The sequence below is a fragment of the Eublepharis macularius genome, chromosome 2, assembly GCF_028583425.1.
Source record: "Eublepharis macularius isolate TG4126 chromosome 2, MPM_Emac_v1.0, whole genome shotgun sequence".
NCBI classification, from domain to species: Eukaryota; Metazoa; Chordata; class Lepidosauria; order Squamata; family Eublepharidae; genus Eublepharis; species Eublepharis macularius.
In genome coordinates this window covers 177,051,108-177,069,941 of record NC_072791.1, presented here as the reverse complement: position 1 = coordinate 177,069,941, position 18,834 = coordinate 177,051,108, and the positions used below count along the sequence as shown (strand labels likewise).

The following is an 18,834-nucleotide window of genomic DNA, read 5'->3' as shown; positions in this document are numbered from 1 at the left end:
CCTGTGTGATGATTGATCTGTTTCTCTCCTCTCCCTTCCCCCCTCCTCCTCCAGCTCCTTGGGGGCAATCAGTCCATCCATCCTACGCAACAGTCCTCTTGCCTTGTTTTGGACATTCTGAGCAGCGTCTCTCCAATCAGTGCCTACGTTCTATCTATGCACTAGAGTTGCCAAACTCCAGGTGGAGACTGAAGATCTCCCAGAATTACAACTCCAAATGACAGAGATCTCCTGACAACAGAAATCAGTTCCCTTGGGGGAAATGGCTACTTTGGAAGGAGGATTTTATAGCATTATGCCCTGCCTAGGTCCCGCACTTCCCCAAACCCTGCCCTCTCCAGCCCGTCCCAACCCCTCCAAGAATTCCCCAACTTGAGATTGGCAACCCTACAATACACATGTAATCTAAAGGTTTCTGGATAACTTGAAACCCAAGTCATCTCTTGTACACAGTATAATTATAAAGCATTCTGCTTACAATCAAAGCAATTAGGTTCACCCAGAACAAAGAATGCAAAATGGATTATCAATGTTCAGCAAGTGTGCTGTGAGGAGATCCCACAAGACTTCACAACATATTCTGGCTTTGGAGGCTAGGAAGATACTGCCCTAATCTCCTAGAACAAGATGGTTTTAGTCAGAACTTGTATGTGCTACAGTTGTGGGAGGACTGAAAGGAGGAGAGATTCTCCGGCAAGATGTTGGCAATTGGTTGCTTTAGCAGTTTAACAGTTGCGCAAAACAAATGACAGACAATAAGGTAAGCATTTTCAGAGAATCTCTCTTTCAATCAAACTTCTTAACTCTTTTTCAATAAAGGGGGAGGGGGGGAACTGTGCAGACATTTAGCATCAGGGAGAAATCTGATATAGAAGTGGGGGTGCATGATGCATCAAACAAAAATGGGTAAAATAAATGAGCTTTCACTTATTTATTTATTTATATTTATATTTCAATTTATATACTGCCCATCCCAGGGGCTCTGGGCGGTGAACAGTTTAAAATCGATAAAAACAAGAAAACAACAATACTAAAATCAATATATACAAAACAATAATGAAATAAATTAACCAAGTGCAATGGTGGGGAGAACCCTCCCCCACCCCAAAGGTGGGAGGCCGACATGGCACCACCCCCTTCAACCACCGAACGCCTGGCGGAACAGCTCTGTCTTATAGGCCCGGCGGAATGATAATATGTCCCGCTGGGCCCGGGTCTCCATTGACAGAGCGTTCCACCAGGCTGGGGCCAGGACTGAAAAGGCCATGACCCTGGTTGAAGTGAGGTGGGCTTCCTTAGGGCCAGGGACCACCAGTGCTGACTTATGAAAAGATCAGGAACAAGGCAAGACTGCAAAAAGTGCCATGGAGTAAACTGCCAGAAATCCTTGTGTCTAGGTGAAGTTTCATAGTTTAACTCGCAGGTTATGAATCCTCCCAATCTCCCATAAGCATATGAGATCGCATGGAAGATTTTACTAAGTTGCGTATCGAGTGCTACTAACAGAAATGTCATTTCCCTGTTGAAACCAGCCTGCAGCTAATTGCTTTGAAACATGACTCCAAGTGGAATATTCAGTGTCTAACTTATTGGGGTAAATTAATATTTTAAATAGTCTCCAATGGACCATTTGCTTGATTTACTTCCTGGAACACTTTAAGCAAGAGTGTCCAAAGTATTGCTCTTGAACCAGCTGCTGCCTGGAGACATCACAGTGTAGTTTGGCAATGGTCCACTTGTATAAATGTGAAATACGGATCAAGCAGGTCCAGCATAATATTTTTTTTACTAATTGGTCAAGGTAATGTGTCATTCTTGCAGTCTCTCCAACAAAGTTTGCTGCATGTAAAAGGTCATTTTGATAGCCTATTTCTGTTTGCACGCCCTCAGCTGGGTGCGATTGGTCTTGCTAAATGATGTCTTGTTTTGATGACTCATTTGATTGCCTTTGTTCTCTGGTTGTCTTCCAGGATAAACAACCTAGAGGGTTATCTGATTTGATGTTAGACTTCATTTCCATCATCAATCACAGGAAAACTCTAATGCTGTGCCTTTTTCACCTCCGTTCTCCTTTATTACAGCTGAGGACAGTGCTGACATGATGGAAGCTTTCATTACTGATAATCATAATACCAAAGGTGAATTGAAAAAGACTGAGGGTAAGTAGCAAGCCAAATCTCTAGAAATGAAGACTATTTCTGCAATTAAGTATGTTAATGCTACCGATGCAAATGGAAAGTGTAGCATGATTAAACATATGACCACGGTTTCATTTGTAGGTTTTTCAACTCCTGTACAGAGCTGCCACCTGTTTTGCAAAATTCATTTCCTTAACAGTTAGTATGTAAACACACAAGGTAGGCTTTCCACCCACAGTGTAAAACTTTATTGCCTCTTACGCCAGTTGCAGCCCCAAAGGCTGCCCCTCCCAGAATGCTACTCTTGAGAGATGTGGTACCCCTCCCCCCAGGAGTAGTGGGGGGGAATAGTTGGAGGGCTGCTATGAGAGGGGAGAATTCTGCACATTCCAGGGAGGGGACAAAGTCTGCACATTACCCAAGAAAATTTGTTAAAGAAAACTTCCACCAGAGAGTTAGCATTGGTGGGGGATATTGAATATGATTCACAATAATGAAGCTGATAGCGACCGTGATTCTTAAAGAATGAGAGTGAGTTCTTTAAGGGAACATGAGGCTGTTGCTGAGAGGCAGAACAAGTTCCTCCCTGCTTGGCACAAAGAGTCTGACAGTGGTCTTCTAATAAAAAAAAATGTGGAAAATGTAGTAAGTTGAGGAGAAGCATTATTCTGCCCTACATGCAAGGACAGATTCCCTTTTCGGATTCCCCTCATTTCATAAAGTCTTGGGCTATTAGTAGATTTTCTTTAAACTAGATGTTTAATATTTACTGTGCACCATAACTTTAGAAGATAACAGCAGGCGGTGTGTCATCTCTCAAGTTACAGAAGCTGAATAATGCAGGACATTTTTCCAATGCAGCTATTTACCGACAACTTAAAATTTTTCACCTCAGCATGACAGGCAGGGAAGGATCCCAACGGTAACAATGCCAAAATGAATCTGTGCCTTTGACAGCATCCTGGTCAGCACAGCTTAAACAAGTGAAGCTTTTCTTGTTTCACCTGCCACTGTTAAAGGTACAAGAGTGGGCCCGGCCAAAGGTGGCAAGCCTACTAGATTTATTCTCCATGCTTTTACTTTGCCATCAAGGCATGCTGCTCTGTACATTAGGTGCTGTTTCTCTAGCCAGCTTGCATTCACATACCACAATATTAAGGTAGCAGCTCCCCATTTTCCACAAACATCCTCCCCTTACTTCTAGTTTCTGGAATCTGGAATCAATAGGTTAGTTGAAATTAATTAATAAATCCAAGAAGTTTTACTTTCAAAACAGTAGTTAAATTGATTGCACATCAGGTATTTACTTAATCTGCCTTGAGTCTCAGTGAGAAAGGCGGACTTTAAATAATGCAAATAATATTTTTTAAAAAAGGAAGAGTGACTCATTTGCCTTTCCTTTTGTGCTTCTCAGCCATGAGCATCATGTACCTTTTGAAATACATTTAAACAAAATTGGCAGCTTTCTTCATTTTTGTTCAGAAAGGGATATCTGAAAGTAAAATTAAACAATGGACTGTATCCAACCTTATTAAAAAAAACCTAAGGGCAATTAAGTTTTCTTAAGAGGAGCAGCATTTTCTGCCAAATTCCACTCTCCTTTGGCAGGACCCCAGTATGATGTCCCTGAGAGTTCACTGACTCCCTGGAATCAAAGGACAAAAGGAATCAACAAAAATCACCTTCTCCATTTAAGAAAACTTAAGGGCATTTTCATGACTGGAGCTTCTCTTATGGTTTCTCTGCCCGTGGCATGGAACTGCGGTCTTCTCTTTTGGAGTAGTGTGATTAAGAGTGGCAGGACTCTTATCTGAAGAAATGGATTTCACTCCCCACTCCTCTGCTTAAAGCCAGCTGAGAGACCTCGGATCAGTCACAGCTCTCTCAGAGCTCTCTCAGCCTCACCCATCTCACAGGATGAAAAAAGTAACACTAGCAAGTAAACTCTTCATTAAGAAACATAGAACTGAACAGGCACCTGGAAATTGTGCCAATATGATCTACTGCATATTATTCTATAAAGTGCATAGGTTATAATAACCCCCTTCCCTTTTTTATGCAAACAGGGATTCCAACACTGCCCTGGTCACTGCCACATCTCTTGTAGAATTAATATTTACAGCATAGTGCTTAATAAAGGTGTTTGATGACGACCAAGTAGCTGCCTTGCAAATGTCAGATAACGGCACCTCTCTCATCCAAGCCAAAGACGATGCCTGATAGGGCCTGGTAGAATGGGCCCTCAGATGAGGAGGGCTCTGGACAGCAGCGTGTTAGTATGCCAACTGAATGGCAGACACAATCCATCTAGAAATGATCTGAGCTCTGAAGATGCCATGGAAATTAGTTATGCTTTGTTTCAGATATATTTCATCTCTCTGCTCAGCTTTATGTTTGTTTTAAAACATTTCTGCTACCATTCCCTATTGCATCTGTTTCCCTGAAATGTCCTAACTGTTGTTCATTGTTATACTTTGCTCAGTGAATGCCCTTGCTGTCAATTATATTGTATTTTCACTTGAACTGCTGTAATCCGCCATGAATCTCAGTGAGAAAGGTGGACTATAAATAAATAAATAAATAAATTTCCCCCCTAAAATTCTGTCTTCACCAAGCTGCTTTCACCCTCATGTAGCTCCAGATTTGCATTTACAAGGCGTATACAGGTTTAGGTCATTGATTGTACGTTGGTGGAGTTTGGAGGAGAAAATTGGCAAAGAGACATGGTTATGTGTTCCCTCTGCCCTCTCACCTTCCTGAAAGTAACTCATTCCTGGGGTAGCATCCATAAGTCTTCATTGAAATGTATAGTTCCTCTGACCAGTGCAGCTCCTCATTACATAATCTTTCCCCAGCTCTGAAAAGTTATTCTATCAGGAGTGAAATTTCTATTTCACTCTTGATATATGCTGAACACTTTTGAATAATAAACTTTAAAACATGTAATTAGAAGACTAATAAATCTTGCTTTAATAAGAAACAGCTGGTTTGATATGTTTTGCCTTCTGGGCATTCTTACACTTGGCACAAGATTTTGGGACATTCAGCATTAATCATATTTTAAACAAGTAATGTAAAGCTTTGGCTCAAGCTCATATGTGCTCCTTGCTTAACTTTTTAATTAACTTTGCAGTTAATAGTTTAATATTCAGAAATGGCTCTTGGATACTATTTTAGGTCACGTAGCACTTCTGCCATCTATTACGAATTGCGCCAACAGACCTTGCTTTCCTGGAGTTATATGTGTTGATCGTAAATCTCCAAATTTTGGCTATCTTTGTGGCAAATGTCCAACTGGATTCTCTGGAAATGGACGTATCTGTAAAAGAGACCCTAGATCAGGTAACTCTTCACCATTTGGGCTTGTAAAGATTTGCAGTTGTACTAGACATGGAAATGTTTTATAAATTAGAATTTTGTTACCATATATTTCAGTATAATATTTGAAATTTGAATCAATCTTATCCAGACTGGTGCTAGAAAATTTCCTGCAATGAGAAACACCTCCATGTCTACAGTGTTTTCAATGTATTTATATCAGGAGGGTGGAGAGACATGGATTAACAATGCCATATATTGGCCAATGATAGGATTTGATCAATTTTTTCTACAATTATGTCCAGACACATGCCTGCCGGAGAGTGATGATCCGATACTGCTGTATGCTACTGATGTCTTGAAACCCACAGGAGCATTTCTGCTTATGCAACCATGCACTGTATTTGGGGCATCAGGTTTCTGTGGAAATGCTGGAAACTTTGGGTCAAAACATGGTCCTGATTTGGATTGAGGCTTGGCAGGGAAGGGGGAAGGTGTTTAATCTCCAACTTGTGCATGGGTTTGCTAATTGGTTTCACTGTGAACTTAGAAGAACTTCCAAGGAAAGAAAACGGGCCCTTTAAACCTAGTCTCCCCCCACCTCCAACTGCTAATGACTATGGGGCTATGGTGGTTTCAATTAATGAAAACATGCAGGTTGAAAAATTAACCCCATCTCTGCACCCTGTGAAGCCACAATCCATATTATTGCCATCCTCAGCTGTTATTCTTCCTTAAAGATGAGCAGATATCCATTTTTTTATATCTGTTTGTGCTCTCAGTGGGCCCAGAGCTGGGACTGGGGGACTTGCTGCAATCTGTTGGAACGCTCCTGCTCATATCTTAGGATTTCAGAGTTGTCCTGCACAAGTAAAGTAGCACGATTATGAACAAGCTATGCATTTCCCTGCGTGGAGATCTTTAGGTACTAGTGCTTGTGGATGATGTCATTAAACAACACCAAATTCTACAGGCCTCTCTCTAGTCAAGTAAGGCCCAGCGCAATGGAGACCTGCAAGCACTGGCAGGCCCTGCTGAAGATTTCTGTAAGTCTTTGAGTTCAAGCAGTATCTAATCTGATATTTTTCCCTTCTGGAGAATTCAACTCTGCAGTATGGCAAATGTTTCATGCAAATGAAACGTTTTGACTCTTCTATTCCATGAAGAAATTCACAAGTTACGAACTATAGAGCAGACTTAGAATATTAGTAATGCTTTCACCAAATTTTAGAGGACACTATTCTTTGATTGGATATATAGATAAGCCCTGCCCTGGATAGACCAGGTGAGCCTGATCTTGTCAGATCTCAGAAGCTAAGCAGGGTCAGCCTTGGTTAATAATTGGAGACTTCCAGCAATTACCAAGGTTGCAGAGGCAGGCAATGGCAAACCACCTCTGTTAGTCTCATGCCATGAAAACTACACCCCGGGGACTTGAGAGCGCTTTCCTCCAAAACAGATAAACCCTAAAAGATTGTGTTATCAGCACTGAAACAAATATTGAGGTGATTTTTTAAAATTATCCAGGGAACCTTGCCTCAGTCCAGTAAGTCAACTATAGGAGATCTTTGGTGTTTGCATATTCTTATTCTTCAGCCCATTATTAACATCACATTTTGAGACCCAGTGTGGTGTAGTGGTTAGAGTGTCAAACTGGGATCTGGAAGACTCAGGCTTGAAATCCTACTCTATCATCGAAGCTTGCTGAGTGACCAGTCACACTCTCTCAGCCTAAACTACCTCATAGGGTTGTTGTGAAGATAAAATGAAGAAGAGAATGATGTAAACCACTTTGAATCCCCACTGAGAGAGAATGTGGGGTATAAATAAAGTAAGTAAGCATATGCCAGTTATGAATTTGATTTTTTTTAAAGATCATGAAATTATGTTGCTGAAGCATACAGACTCTCCAAATTCTACTTGACAATATGAATTGGCCAGTTATTTTTCAATGCTGAGGAAAACATGACTTGGGCTCTTTTGTTCATCTCCTTTTCCCATCTACTTCTTCTGCTTCCAAAACATTATTACACCAAGGTCACCAATCCTTAAGTGAAGAAGCAGATACATAAGTCAAAAGCAGAGGGCAAATGGTAATTAAAATGTTCAAACATCTTCTCTGTGGTGTGTTCTACAGTCAGTACAGGGCTTCACCTACGGGAGTTCTCAATTTTTTTATTAATCTTTGAATGTGGGTTATAAAAAGAGAACATCTGCTGTGATGGTAAAGGAAAAGATGACCCTCTGGTGTTGTGGATGGGGAGGAAACAGAATGTATGACCATGACCTAAAGCAAAGTTCAAACTATCAACCATCAATCAACCAATCTTGTTTTCTAGCTTTAAAAACAAAACCCGCAGAATTCTCCATAGCCTCTTGAAGGACAAACAGGGTAAGCTCTGTTCATGCCAATGTGTGTCCAAAACAACTTCATCAAATAGTTCATCATTTATTTAAGATTCTGGGGAAGGTTTTATTTAATTATTCAAGTTAGTGTCTCTTCTTTGTATTGCTAATTCCCTCTCACATAATTATGCACAAAGGCAGCACTCACTCCTGCTTCCATGTATAGTATGGACCAGGTTTAATACCTTTTTGTCATATTAATTAAATACCAAGGATGACATAATTGAAAACACTTGATATAACTGAAAGCTACAAGCTTCAGCAAAATGGACCTGAATAATTGTCAACATAGTAACTGTTTTCCAAAGATTATACTTTAAAATTAATTTGTGCCATGATGAACATGCAAAACTTTCAGTTAACTACGAGCCTCTTGGATGAGCAGTTCCTTGTAAGAAACTCATCTCTTAGGAGGAGAGCCAAGGCTAAACCACAAATATTTATTGACTTATCACATTTATACTCTACTTTTCAACCACAATTGGCTCCCAAAGTGACTCACAACTAGAGATGGGCACGATCCGCATTACGATCGAAAAAAACCCTCAATAATGGCGATCGCGCGATCGGGACCCGGCAGATCATGCTCGGGCACGGCCAACGATCCAGCGGTCGGGAGGGGGGCTGGATCGGGGCTTGATCGGGGCGATCGTGCTCGGATCTGGAAGCCAGACACTCAGGCACCAGCAATCTATTCCCCTGGTAACAGAGCCAGGGGAATGCCTGAGCTGTGTTTGCCCTTCTGTAGCCCTGGAAACCTGAATGGAAGCCCAGCTTGCCTTGATCAGCAGCAGGGCTTCCTTCCAACCACGGAGCAGCAAAGCAGTCACCAGCTGGGAGAAGACACCCAAGGGAGGGAGGGGGAAGGGGGTGTTCTGTAGCCATGGGCACTCCAATCTCATCCCTGCAAACTCTGATAGGCAGCTCTGACGGCCAAACACAGACGCCGCTGGCATCAGCCACCATTCCTGTATCGCTGGGAACAGCGGGGCGCCCCTCTGCTTTTGCCTCCACGATCCACGGATCGGAAACGGGATATGATCGGTGTGGATCGTTAATTCGGGATCATTGCCAGCGCCGATCCACGATCAGCTTGATCAGTATTTTTTTTTGGGATCGTGCCCACCTCTACTCACAACCATTAAAATTCAACACAAAGGTACAATGTATTAGAGATAGATGGCTGCAAGGAAAGCCATGTCTTCTAGTGCCTAACAATTGATGACATAATGTGGATTGTAGGCTCTCACCTTCAGAGGAAGAGCAAAGAAGGACCAGAAGGGTAAACTAATGGGAAAAACTCCAACCCATCAAGCCCATGGGTAATCGGTGTCAAAACAACTGAATCAGGAAGAAGATGCATCTTTAATTCAGCAATTCTATGCATACAAATTTGAGAGTCAGTCCCACTAAACTCATGAGGACTTATTTTCAAATAAAAGCTCTAGGAATATAGTGTTAGCAGCATAAGATACAATAACCTAAGTAATTTTTGAACTATATGCAGCTAATGCATCTACTAATGCCAATGACAGAAAACAAAGGGCTGCAGGTAACAGTAGCAGTCAAGTCAAAACTTCACATACAGGAGAATATAAAGTTAAGCCCATTTGCAAAACAGCATCCCAGACAGACAACACACAGCTTTGTTTCAGGTGTCCAAGGGGGTTATAATATATTTATATATTTTTATTGGCACTTTTTCCAAGACTCAAAGTGGCTCACTTGAAAAAAGCAATGTAAAAACACGTCTCAGATCAAAGCATCAAATATGGCATATCTGATACAACAGAATTCGGTTTGCCTTTCCCCTGATGGAAAATCTCTAAGCATTTATATAATTGATGCCTCTGATGTCACAGAAAAGCAATTTCTCATGCCATCCATTGTATATCCTATGAAAGCAATAAAGTCAACATTTTATTGCAGTTATAGTAAAAGTAGTAATTTGGCCTCTAAAAGCTGATGTTTAGTGGCACAGTTTATTTCAATGTATGACTGAGTTGCCAGCAAGATTTAAGACAACAGTAGGCCAGTTAATTCTCCAGTCAGCATATGCTTCCTTCAAAACCATTTTGTGTAACAATGATTTGTGCACTCATCTGCACACAATTGTGACATTATGTGGTTGTATGCTAAGCAGTTCAAAGGAATGATCTGATGACTGTTAAGCTATTAAAGAGAGATTTTCAAAGATACGTTAAAGGAGTTTTCTGTTCAAGAAATTGTGACATATCCAAAGAGACATTAGTAGAGTTCTATTCTTGCAGGGGGGCTTTTCAATCCAGTGTGGTTACTACTTGCATGTTCAAAAACACATTCCTGAAGGTTGGGCAATCCTCCAGAACCATGTGCAGTTGACCAAAGGTGGACAGTTGGGGTGTGGATCCAGGAGAACTTGGAGACCATGCCTTCTGTGAGTGGAAGTGCTTTTCACTTCTGCTCAGGACTCCTAACCCTTTATCTCTTAAGTTTTCTTTGATCATGTTAGCCCCATTGGTTCCATTGGGATTTCAGTGCTCTTCTGAAAAATTCCAGACTTGTCATATATGTAACTTCTGTTTAGCTTATGAAGGGAAGGGGAAAAGGAAAGGCTGAAAGACTTTTGGTTCAGCATAGGATCAGAGCTGTTGTTGCCCCAAAGGAAGCAAAGTTGTTTAATGGAGAATGGGAGAGATGAAGTAGCAGTTTTTCCCCTGAAGACATAAAGACCTTCTGTGAACAAAACAATTTGCCACACGTGAAAAGCAAGAGGGAAAGCTCTACCAGTCTATGGACTACTTTGAGGCAATTAATTTGTGCTTTTTTATTCATATAAAACCAGAATATATGTTTATTGTTTCTTTAAACACTTTATCATCAGCCTTTTGACTACACCTGGTTGAAATACTTGATGACTAAGAGACACTCGATGAACTGGAAGAAAACATTAAACCATTTTTACATGCTGAAAGAATTGTAATTAGGATTGTGCACTGAGAAAGTTTCCATTTTCATTTCAGTTCTGGGGAGTTCCAGGGTAATTCTGTTTCATTACTTATTTGTTCTGAGTCAGCCGGTGCCAGCTCAGAACTGAGCCGTTTGAGGTTTTTTTGTTTTCATGAGTTTTGGTCTGTTGTGCATGTGTTGCCTGCTCTTGCGTAAATGCATGCTGTTCTTTTCAAGGGGGGGTTGGGGAAATGAGGCTCTGGGGCATCTATTTTCATGCTTAACAAAAAACAGCATCGATCATTAGCCCCCCTCTTAGTCTAAACCATTGATCCACTGAGTTTTTCCTCAAGCACAATAACACATGCATGCACAACAATGGACCAATAGAAGGCAAGTGCCAGCAAGTGGAGCAGCGGCAGTGGGGCATTTCCAAGTAGGAGAGGGTTCCAACAAGTGCAATGCAGCAACATTAAAAACAAGCCTGCTTTATGTTCACTTTTTTTCTATAGTGCCAATAATTCATTACTTTTACATTCTGCTGTTGCCTGTGGGTTTCATGTTTCCTTAATCTTTGTAGTTTTGTTCCCAACTTCTCACAATGAGGGGTGAATCCTTCCTTTTGATGCTCAGCTTTCTGCTGCAAAAAGGGGTGTTCTCACTGCCAATCCGATCCATCGCCAAAGTGCAGACAGGCGGCAGAATGATTGGCTGAATCTCCTCTCCCCAACAGACATATGTTTTCCCCATAAGTTTTCCTTCTGTTGTGGGGGTAGGTAGGATTGACTATGGAAGCAATGCTAAGTAGTTCTACTCAGATGTAAGTCTCATTTTATTCAATAGGGCTTACTCCCAGGGAAATATCTTCCGCATTGCAGCCTATGATTGAACTGTCCCTTCCAAACATTTCCAAAGCTGATCAGAAGGCAAGGCTCTCCCCTTGTGAGGACCTTATTGGCAGGGAGGTAGAGAATGCCATTTCCCAGGTAACTACCGAATGGGGGGTGGGGAGATGCACTCATGTGCATTGGTCTCATTCTCCCTTCCCAGCAATGTGTTAATGGCATAAGGTCTCTTTCCCCTTGGGATTCGACTGGTGAGCCATTCAGGAGGGAAACAAGCTGCTGCCCTGAGAGGCAATCCCAGTGCCTGCCTGCTGTGGGATGATATGAATTGCAACAAAACAAACAAACTTTTTGGTGGGAGTGACTTGTTACAATTTAGTTTCCTAGATTTGGTTCAGCATTCCAGAAGCTGCTTTAACAAGCTGAACCAGCACGTTCTGTGTGTATTTTCAGTTTGTTTTTTTCTGTTATACACACTTCTAATTGTAATGACTTAGGTCCAGACTTAGGACTTAGGTCCAGAACCAGAGACTGGATCAGCACCAGCACATGTCCTCTTGTAGGGGACAATCTCTGGAGTTCAGGGGTGTGTGATTTGGGGAGATCCAAAGATTTTTTTGGGTTTCAGAGAGCTTATATTGCCACCACTTCCTTATTCAAAGCCATGTCTGATACAGGGTGCTTGGAGGGGGGCCACATTCGAGGACTTAGGTCCAGAACCAGAGACTGGATCAGCACTAGCACATGTCCTCTTGTAGGGGACAGTCTCTGCAGTTCAGGGGTGCGTGATTTGGAGTGATCCAAAGATTTTTTGGGGTTTCAGAGGGCTTATATTTTCACCACTTCCTTATTCAAAGCCATGTCTAATACAGGGTGCTTGGAAGGAGGCCACATTCGAAGACTTAGGTCCAGAACCAGAGACTGGATCAGCACCAGCACATATCCTCTTGTAGGGGACAGTCTCTGGAGTTAGCTTTCTTGGAGACACACTTTGGTATTCCTTGATCTACCTATACTAAGGAGATTCTTTCAAATAGTTACAAGAGTTAAGAATTTCCAAATACTATTTGTGTTTCTCTTTTGATCAGATTATTTTGATACAATTGTCATAATTCAAGGATCAAAAGATAAGTACTGCTTTATCCCCAAATTGCCTGTCTTTACTGAGTGTCTCTGTACTGTCGGTTAGCAGGGAAGAAAATTTAACACCAACAGGAAATTGTTTTTAAAGCTAGCACCTGGAAAAAAGAAAAACATTGTGATTTATCAGGAACAATGTGATGTTTGTTAATCATTGCTTAGGTGTAGGAGTTCATCTACTGCTACTTGTAAGCTCCAATTAATACCTCAGTTCCATATATCAAGTTCATGTTTTATTTGCCCACTGTGCTAAAAGCAAAGATAGAATCTGATATCACTTGCAGACGTTAAAGTTGGTCTAACTCTGGTTATTAATGTAACTTCTTTGCTTTTAAGTAAAAAAAAAATGAAAAGTGTATGAAAAGTATAATCCATTGGAGTTAATTTTAAACTATGACTTATAACTGCAGTCTTCAGCCTTTTTTATTCTACTCTAGCCCCTTCAGCTGTTGTTTTCAAACATATCATTTCGTGGGATATAGATGCCAGTGATGCCTGCTTTGGCAAAACAGGTTTGTGAAAGGACCTGGGCTGTTTTGACACCTTTGTTGTTCCTTACACGCAGCCAGGGAGGCAGCTGGGTGGAAGGCATTAAGCAATCTTTCTTTTTTTTAATAAAATTTTATTGGTGAGTGAAAAAACAAAAGAAAAGAATTTTCCAAATTTAACACATATGATCCCATTTCCCCCTTGCTCTGTCCCCCCACCCTTTCCCTCCCCCCTCCCTATTGACTTCCAACAGCTTTCCAACCCTTAACCCTTCTTATTGCTTAAATCTGATTCATTTAAATTTTCCTACCATCTCTAAATCATAATATCTCTTACTCTAAGCACATTCTTATTCTTTTACATAAACTCTATCAAGGATGCAATCAATATAGTATTTATCATATCAGTATAACACAACAATATGGTATAATATATAGCTGGAATCTCAATGTCTCTTACTTTAAACATTTTCTATTTCTCTTCTTTTAGACATATATACCATCAAGTACTATCAACATAGTATATATCATAAAACATAGATTGTATGCTATGCCACCAATGTAGCACAGCACACAACACAATATAACCCAACCACATAGTATATTATAATATAAAATCTGATCCGCTAACCTATTGTTTTATATTATATATCATATATTATATACCTCATTGATATATCTGTTTAACCGTTCTCGTTATCCCATATATTCAGTGTAAAATTCCCTTAAATGTTATATTTGCTTAGAGTATAGTTACATTCCTCCTAAATGGTAAGATCCCTTCTCTCTTCCCATTGCAACCTTAGCCTTTAAAAATTTTCAAACTGCCACAGTTCTCCTTTTACATCCCATTTTTTTTCCAAAAATTGTTTCAATTTCCCCCAATCAACAATATATTGTCCTAGGTCAAGATCTTTAAGTTTCCTTGTCAAATTGTCCATTTCCGCCATGTACAGCAATTTATAAATCCAATCTTCTACAGCTGGTATTTCTTGTATCTTCCATTTCTGCGCATACAAGTCTTGCCGCTGCAGTCATATAAAATAACAATGTTCTATACTGCACTGGAACTGCCTCCATTCCCAAGTTCAGTAACAACAGTTCTGGGTTCTTATTTATTTGTATTTGTAAAATCTCATTAATTGCATCAATTATTTCACCCCAGTACTGTTTGGCTACTTCACATGTCCGCCACATATGATATAAGGATCCTTCATGCCTTTTGCATTTCCAGCATTTATCTGACATATTAGTATTTCCTAGTGCAATTTTCTTTGGTGTTAAATACCATCTGTAAATCATTTTGTACACATTTTCTTTAATGTTTGTACAAGTTGAAATCTTCATTGTATTTTTCCATAAGTACTCCCATGCCTCCATTGTTATTTCTTTATGAAAGTTTATTGCCCACTTCACCATCTGGACTTTTACTGTTTCGTCCACTGTAAACCATTTTAAAAGTAATTTGTAGATCTTAGATATTTCTTTCTTGCTTTCTTGTAATATCACTTCCTCTAGCTCCGAATTTTCCAATTTTATACCTCCTCTCAGGCAGTCTGCATTGTAAAGATCTCTGATCTGTCTGTACTGAAACCATCCATAACAAGGAGACAATTCTTCTTCTGTCTTTATTCTCAGCTTTGAATATTGTATTTGTGTGATCTCCTTGTAGGTTAGGCATTGCTGTTCATTATCAACAGTTCTCGGATCTATTACTTCATACGGAACCACCCATGAAAGAATTCCATCTTCCATATACACCTTATATTTCTTCCAGACCATGAAGAGGCTTCTCCGAATATAGTGATGCAAAAACATAGAATCCGCTTTTACTTTGTCATACCACATGTATGCATGCCATCCAAATATTTTTGTATGTCCCTCCAGGGCCAGCAACTTGCGATTTTTTAACGTTATCCAGTCTTTCAACCATACAAGACATACTGCCTCATGGTACAGTCTTATGTTAGGCAGTTGCAAGCCTCCTCTTTCTTTCGCATCTTGTAGGACCTTCATTTTCACTCGTGGTTTCTTGCCTGCCCACACAAAATCCGAAATTTTCCTTTGCCATTTATCAAATTGTTTGGAGTCTCGGATAATTGGTATAGTTTGCAACAAGAACATCACACGTGGTAAGACATTCATTTTTACTGCTGCAATTCTTCCCAGCCATGATAAATTCAGTTTGTTCCATTTTATTAAGTCTCTCTCTATTTGTATCCACAGTTTCTCGTAATTATTTTTGAACAAGTCTATATTTTTCGCTGTCAGTTCAATGCCAAGATATTTTACGGCATTAAGCAATCTTCTTGTGCTTTTTTCTGCACCCAGTTTTTCTTCTTAGTCAATGTCCAATTGAAAGAACGCACATAACGGTAGTCTATTTTTAAATAAAAGCAGGGCTTGCTGGTAAGAACAGTTAAAGTAGGCCCCCTCCCATGCTTTATTCTACCGTGTTAAACGTTTTTCATCTTGTTTCTCTGGGACCAAGTCTCTTCTGGTACTGGAGCCTGTCAGGGAGAGAAAAGCTTCAAGGAATGGCACACAGCTATGGAGAGGGGACAAGGTTCAGCTCCCATTGCCCAACCACTCTGTTTTGTATAAAAGTAGACTCCCTCCATTCCCCTTTCAGTGACCAGATGGACTATATTATTTGTGCCCTCAGCTTTCAATTGTCAGCTTTTGCTTATTCCTCAATGAGAAGTTAATTGTGTATAAAACTGGGAGCTTTCTCCTATCTGCCTGAAATTTGGCAAGAATGATCTGTTGAGTGAACAGTCAGTCCCTTACAATTTCTTTCCATTTGGGTGTGTGTGTGGGGAAAGTTATACATGTATTACCAATTGAAAATAAAGGAAGTGACACAATACATGCATAGTAATAATAAAATCGTGTAACCTCAAATGAAGTGAAAATGGAAATGTGTGCATGTGTAGATCCCTAGAAATATATCTAGTATAGGTAGCCATTTTGTTGTTAGTTGCCCCCAACTGGCTCTGATCTTAATGCTGCCTTACCAGTCTATGAAATTATTTCTTTTTAAAGATAATTTGATGAACCAAAGGTACACTGAGCAACAGCAATGATTAAGTTAATGTAATTAATTTTTTACTGCTTATGCTTATGCAAGTGAACAGCCTCAATCCTTTGGCACTTGGGGCCATTTAATACATGCTTCGCCCTCCTCTCCACAAACCCTGGTATTCATGGTCATGTGGAGAAACATTACTGTGAATATGGCTGTACAAAAATACCACCAGGAGTGGTTCTGATAACCAAAGTGGAAAAGAGCAAGAGTCCAATATCACCTATCAGACTAACAAAATTTGTGATAGGGTATGTGCTTTCATGAGCCACAGCTCTCTTCAAATTTCAGGTATCTGAAGAAGTAAGCTGTGACTCAAGAAAGCTCATATCCTACCACAAATTTTGTTCATCTGATAGGTGCTACTGGACTCTTGATCTTTTCTACTGCTACAGACAGACTAACCTGGCTACCCATCTTGATTTATCACCAAACTGGTTGCAGAAATTGCTTTTGGAATCGCCCATTCTGCTTTGGCTCCTGCTGGCTCTTGCCTTGATGCTATTCCCAGAACAGTTAAGAGAGATCTCATTGGAGAGGGTAGTTTGCATAGACAGCATGCCTTTTCTACTCTAAAAAGGATGAACAAAGAGTACAAACAAAAGGAGGAGTGATGCAATTGCGGGAAAGGGAAATTGTTTTCAACACAATGACATTTTTCTCCTTTGAACCTGGGGTAAATCTTAGCAAAATTATGGTTTGTTCCATTTTAAAACTCAGAAGCAGTGAGCAAGGAAAGAGGTCACAGAGGTGTCAGAGCATTGCGTTAAGCATTTAAATGTGGCATGACAAAACATTCTGATGTAATGACTTGCCATGGAAATTACTTTGGACTTAGAGAAGGAGTAATAGCTTTTTGCTTTGGGGATACAAAATAAATCCAGTAGTATCTGGGTGATTCTGGAACTGCTGCCAGAAGCTATCCTCCTCAGTGGGAAAAATGAATTTGCTACAATAATTTATCTCACCTAGTCAAAAGCCACCAAAATCTAGAGACTTTTAAAAAATACTACAGGGAAGTTTCTTTTGGTACATTCAATGACCTAGATATAACACCCAAAGGTAGACATGATGGGAAGAATATTTTAGATAATTTGAAAGATAAATGATTTTCAGCCTTGCTGATCCATACATTCCATCAATCTAGAATATGTTATGCATTCCAAATCCAGATGATATATTTAGAAAGTGATGTAGCTCTGTAACAGAAGACCCATGAATCTCCAGTTATAAAAACTACCAGGGAAATGCAATGCTATAGACCATGAATAATATTTACATTCAATCACATCTCCTGCAGATTACATCCCATTCCTAACAAGTCCCTGCCATCTTTTTCTTTTCTTACTTTTTCTTACAATTGCCCTTCCTTCCTGGGATTTAATAGGGAAACACCCCAACTGCTAAGCACCTAACCTGAGGAAAATTGCTCTATGGTGTGTAACTGTGAGGGAATTGGTAACCAAATGACAGGGATAGCTGTTAAAATGTCAATGAGTTACTAACTAAACTATAGTTACAGATGTACATGGGGCAGATTTTACACAGTTTAGCTGTAATGTGATGACAGTGCTTCTGTGAGTTGTGGGAGTAGCCATTTTCCCTCTGGAGCAGTAACTGGAGCTATGTCTGCTCCAGTCACTCAAGCTTCATGGGAAGTTGTTCCATAATATATTTGCTATGTGGTCTCCTATCCCAAAGTATTATGAACTTGGAGTTTTGTATATTGAGCTAGCTGCGCTGGCATTGGAGTGCAACAAATACCTTTTTAATACCTTGCACCCTCCCTCACAAAATCAGCACAAAATCAGCACAACAGTCTCAAAGGCTGGCAAAGTAGGATGGAAAAGGAATCAATATCTCTTCAAAGTTATGATCATGATATCTACAAAGCTATGATCAAGCATCTATCTAAAAGTCCAAAAAGGGAAATGTGAACATGATGGAGAAACTTGGGCATATGGAACTGAATTGTTCATTGTCGGTCTTCTGTGAAGTCCCACATGAGACTATGTACATGCGGCCCTGTCGATTGGGATTTTTTGTAGCTTTTAAACCACTAGGGGGCATCTGGTTCCTTCCAGAGTGCAAGTGCAGCTGTCCCCCCCCCTCAAAGAGCCCTCTTCCAGGAGGTGCAATGCCCCCTACCCTCAATTCCTCTTTTGCTTCCAATCAGAGAGGTTCTGTAGCGATTGCTCCTTTGACAAACGCTATGTTGGGACAGGTCTTTCCTTCCTATGATGCTTCTTCTTCACCTACAAAAAGAAAAGTGAATCTTTAAAATGGCCGAGAAGGCATTATTTAAATGATGAACACAGTGCAACATGGAAATGACAAAAACTGACGGCCATGCACTTTGCTTGGTCTGCCTGGGCAAAGGTATTTGGTAAATGCCTGCAAATGCTTCCAAAACTTTACACCAAAAGCTTGAGCTGAGAGTGCAACTTGTCTCAAGGCCAAGCTATGGGAGTGAACCCTGTCAGCTT

The 18,834-nt window shown here is 40.3% G+C and overlaps 1 protein-coding gene across 1 annotated transcript in view; it reads left to right on the top strand.

Annotated features, from left to right (window-relative positions):
* The window catches only part of LOC129323574 (von Willebrand factor D and EGF domain-containing protein-like), a 242,324-nt gene that overhangs the window by 121,980 nt on the left and 101,510 nt on the right, over positions 1-18,834 (top strand). The window contains exon 14 of the mRNA XM_054970105.1: positions 2,082-2,159. Coding sequence (XP_054826080.1) covers positions 2,082-2,159 — 78 coding nt within the window. The remainder of the gene's footprint in view (positions 1-2,081; positions 2,160-18,834) is intronic.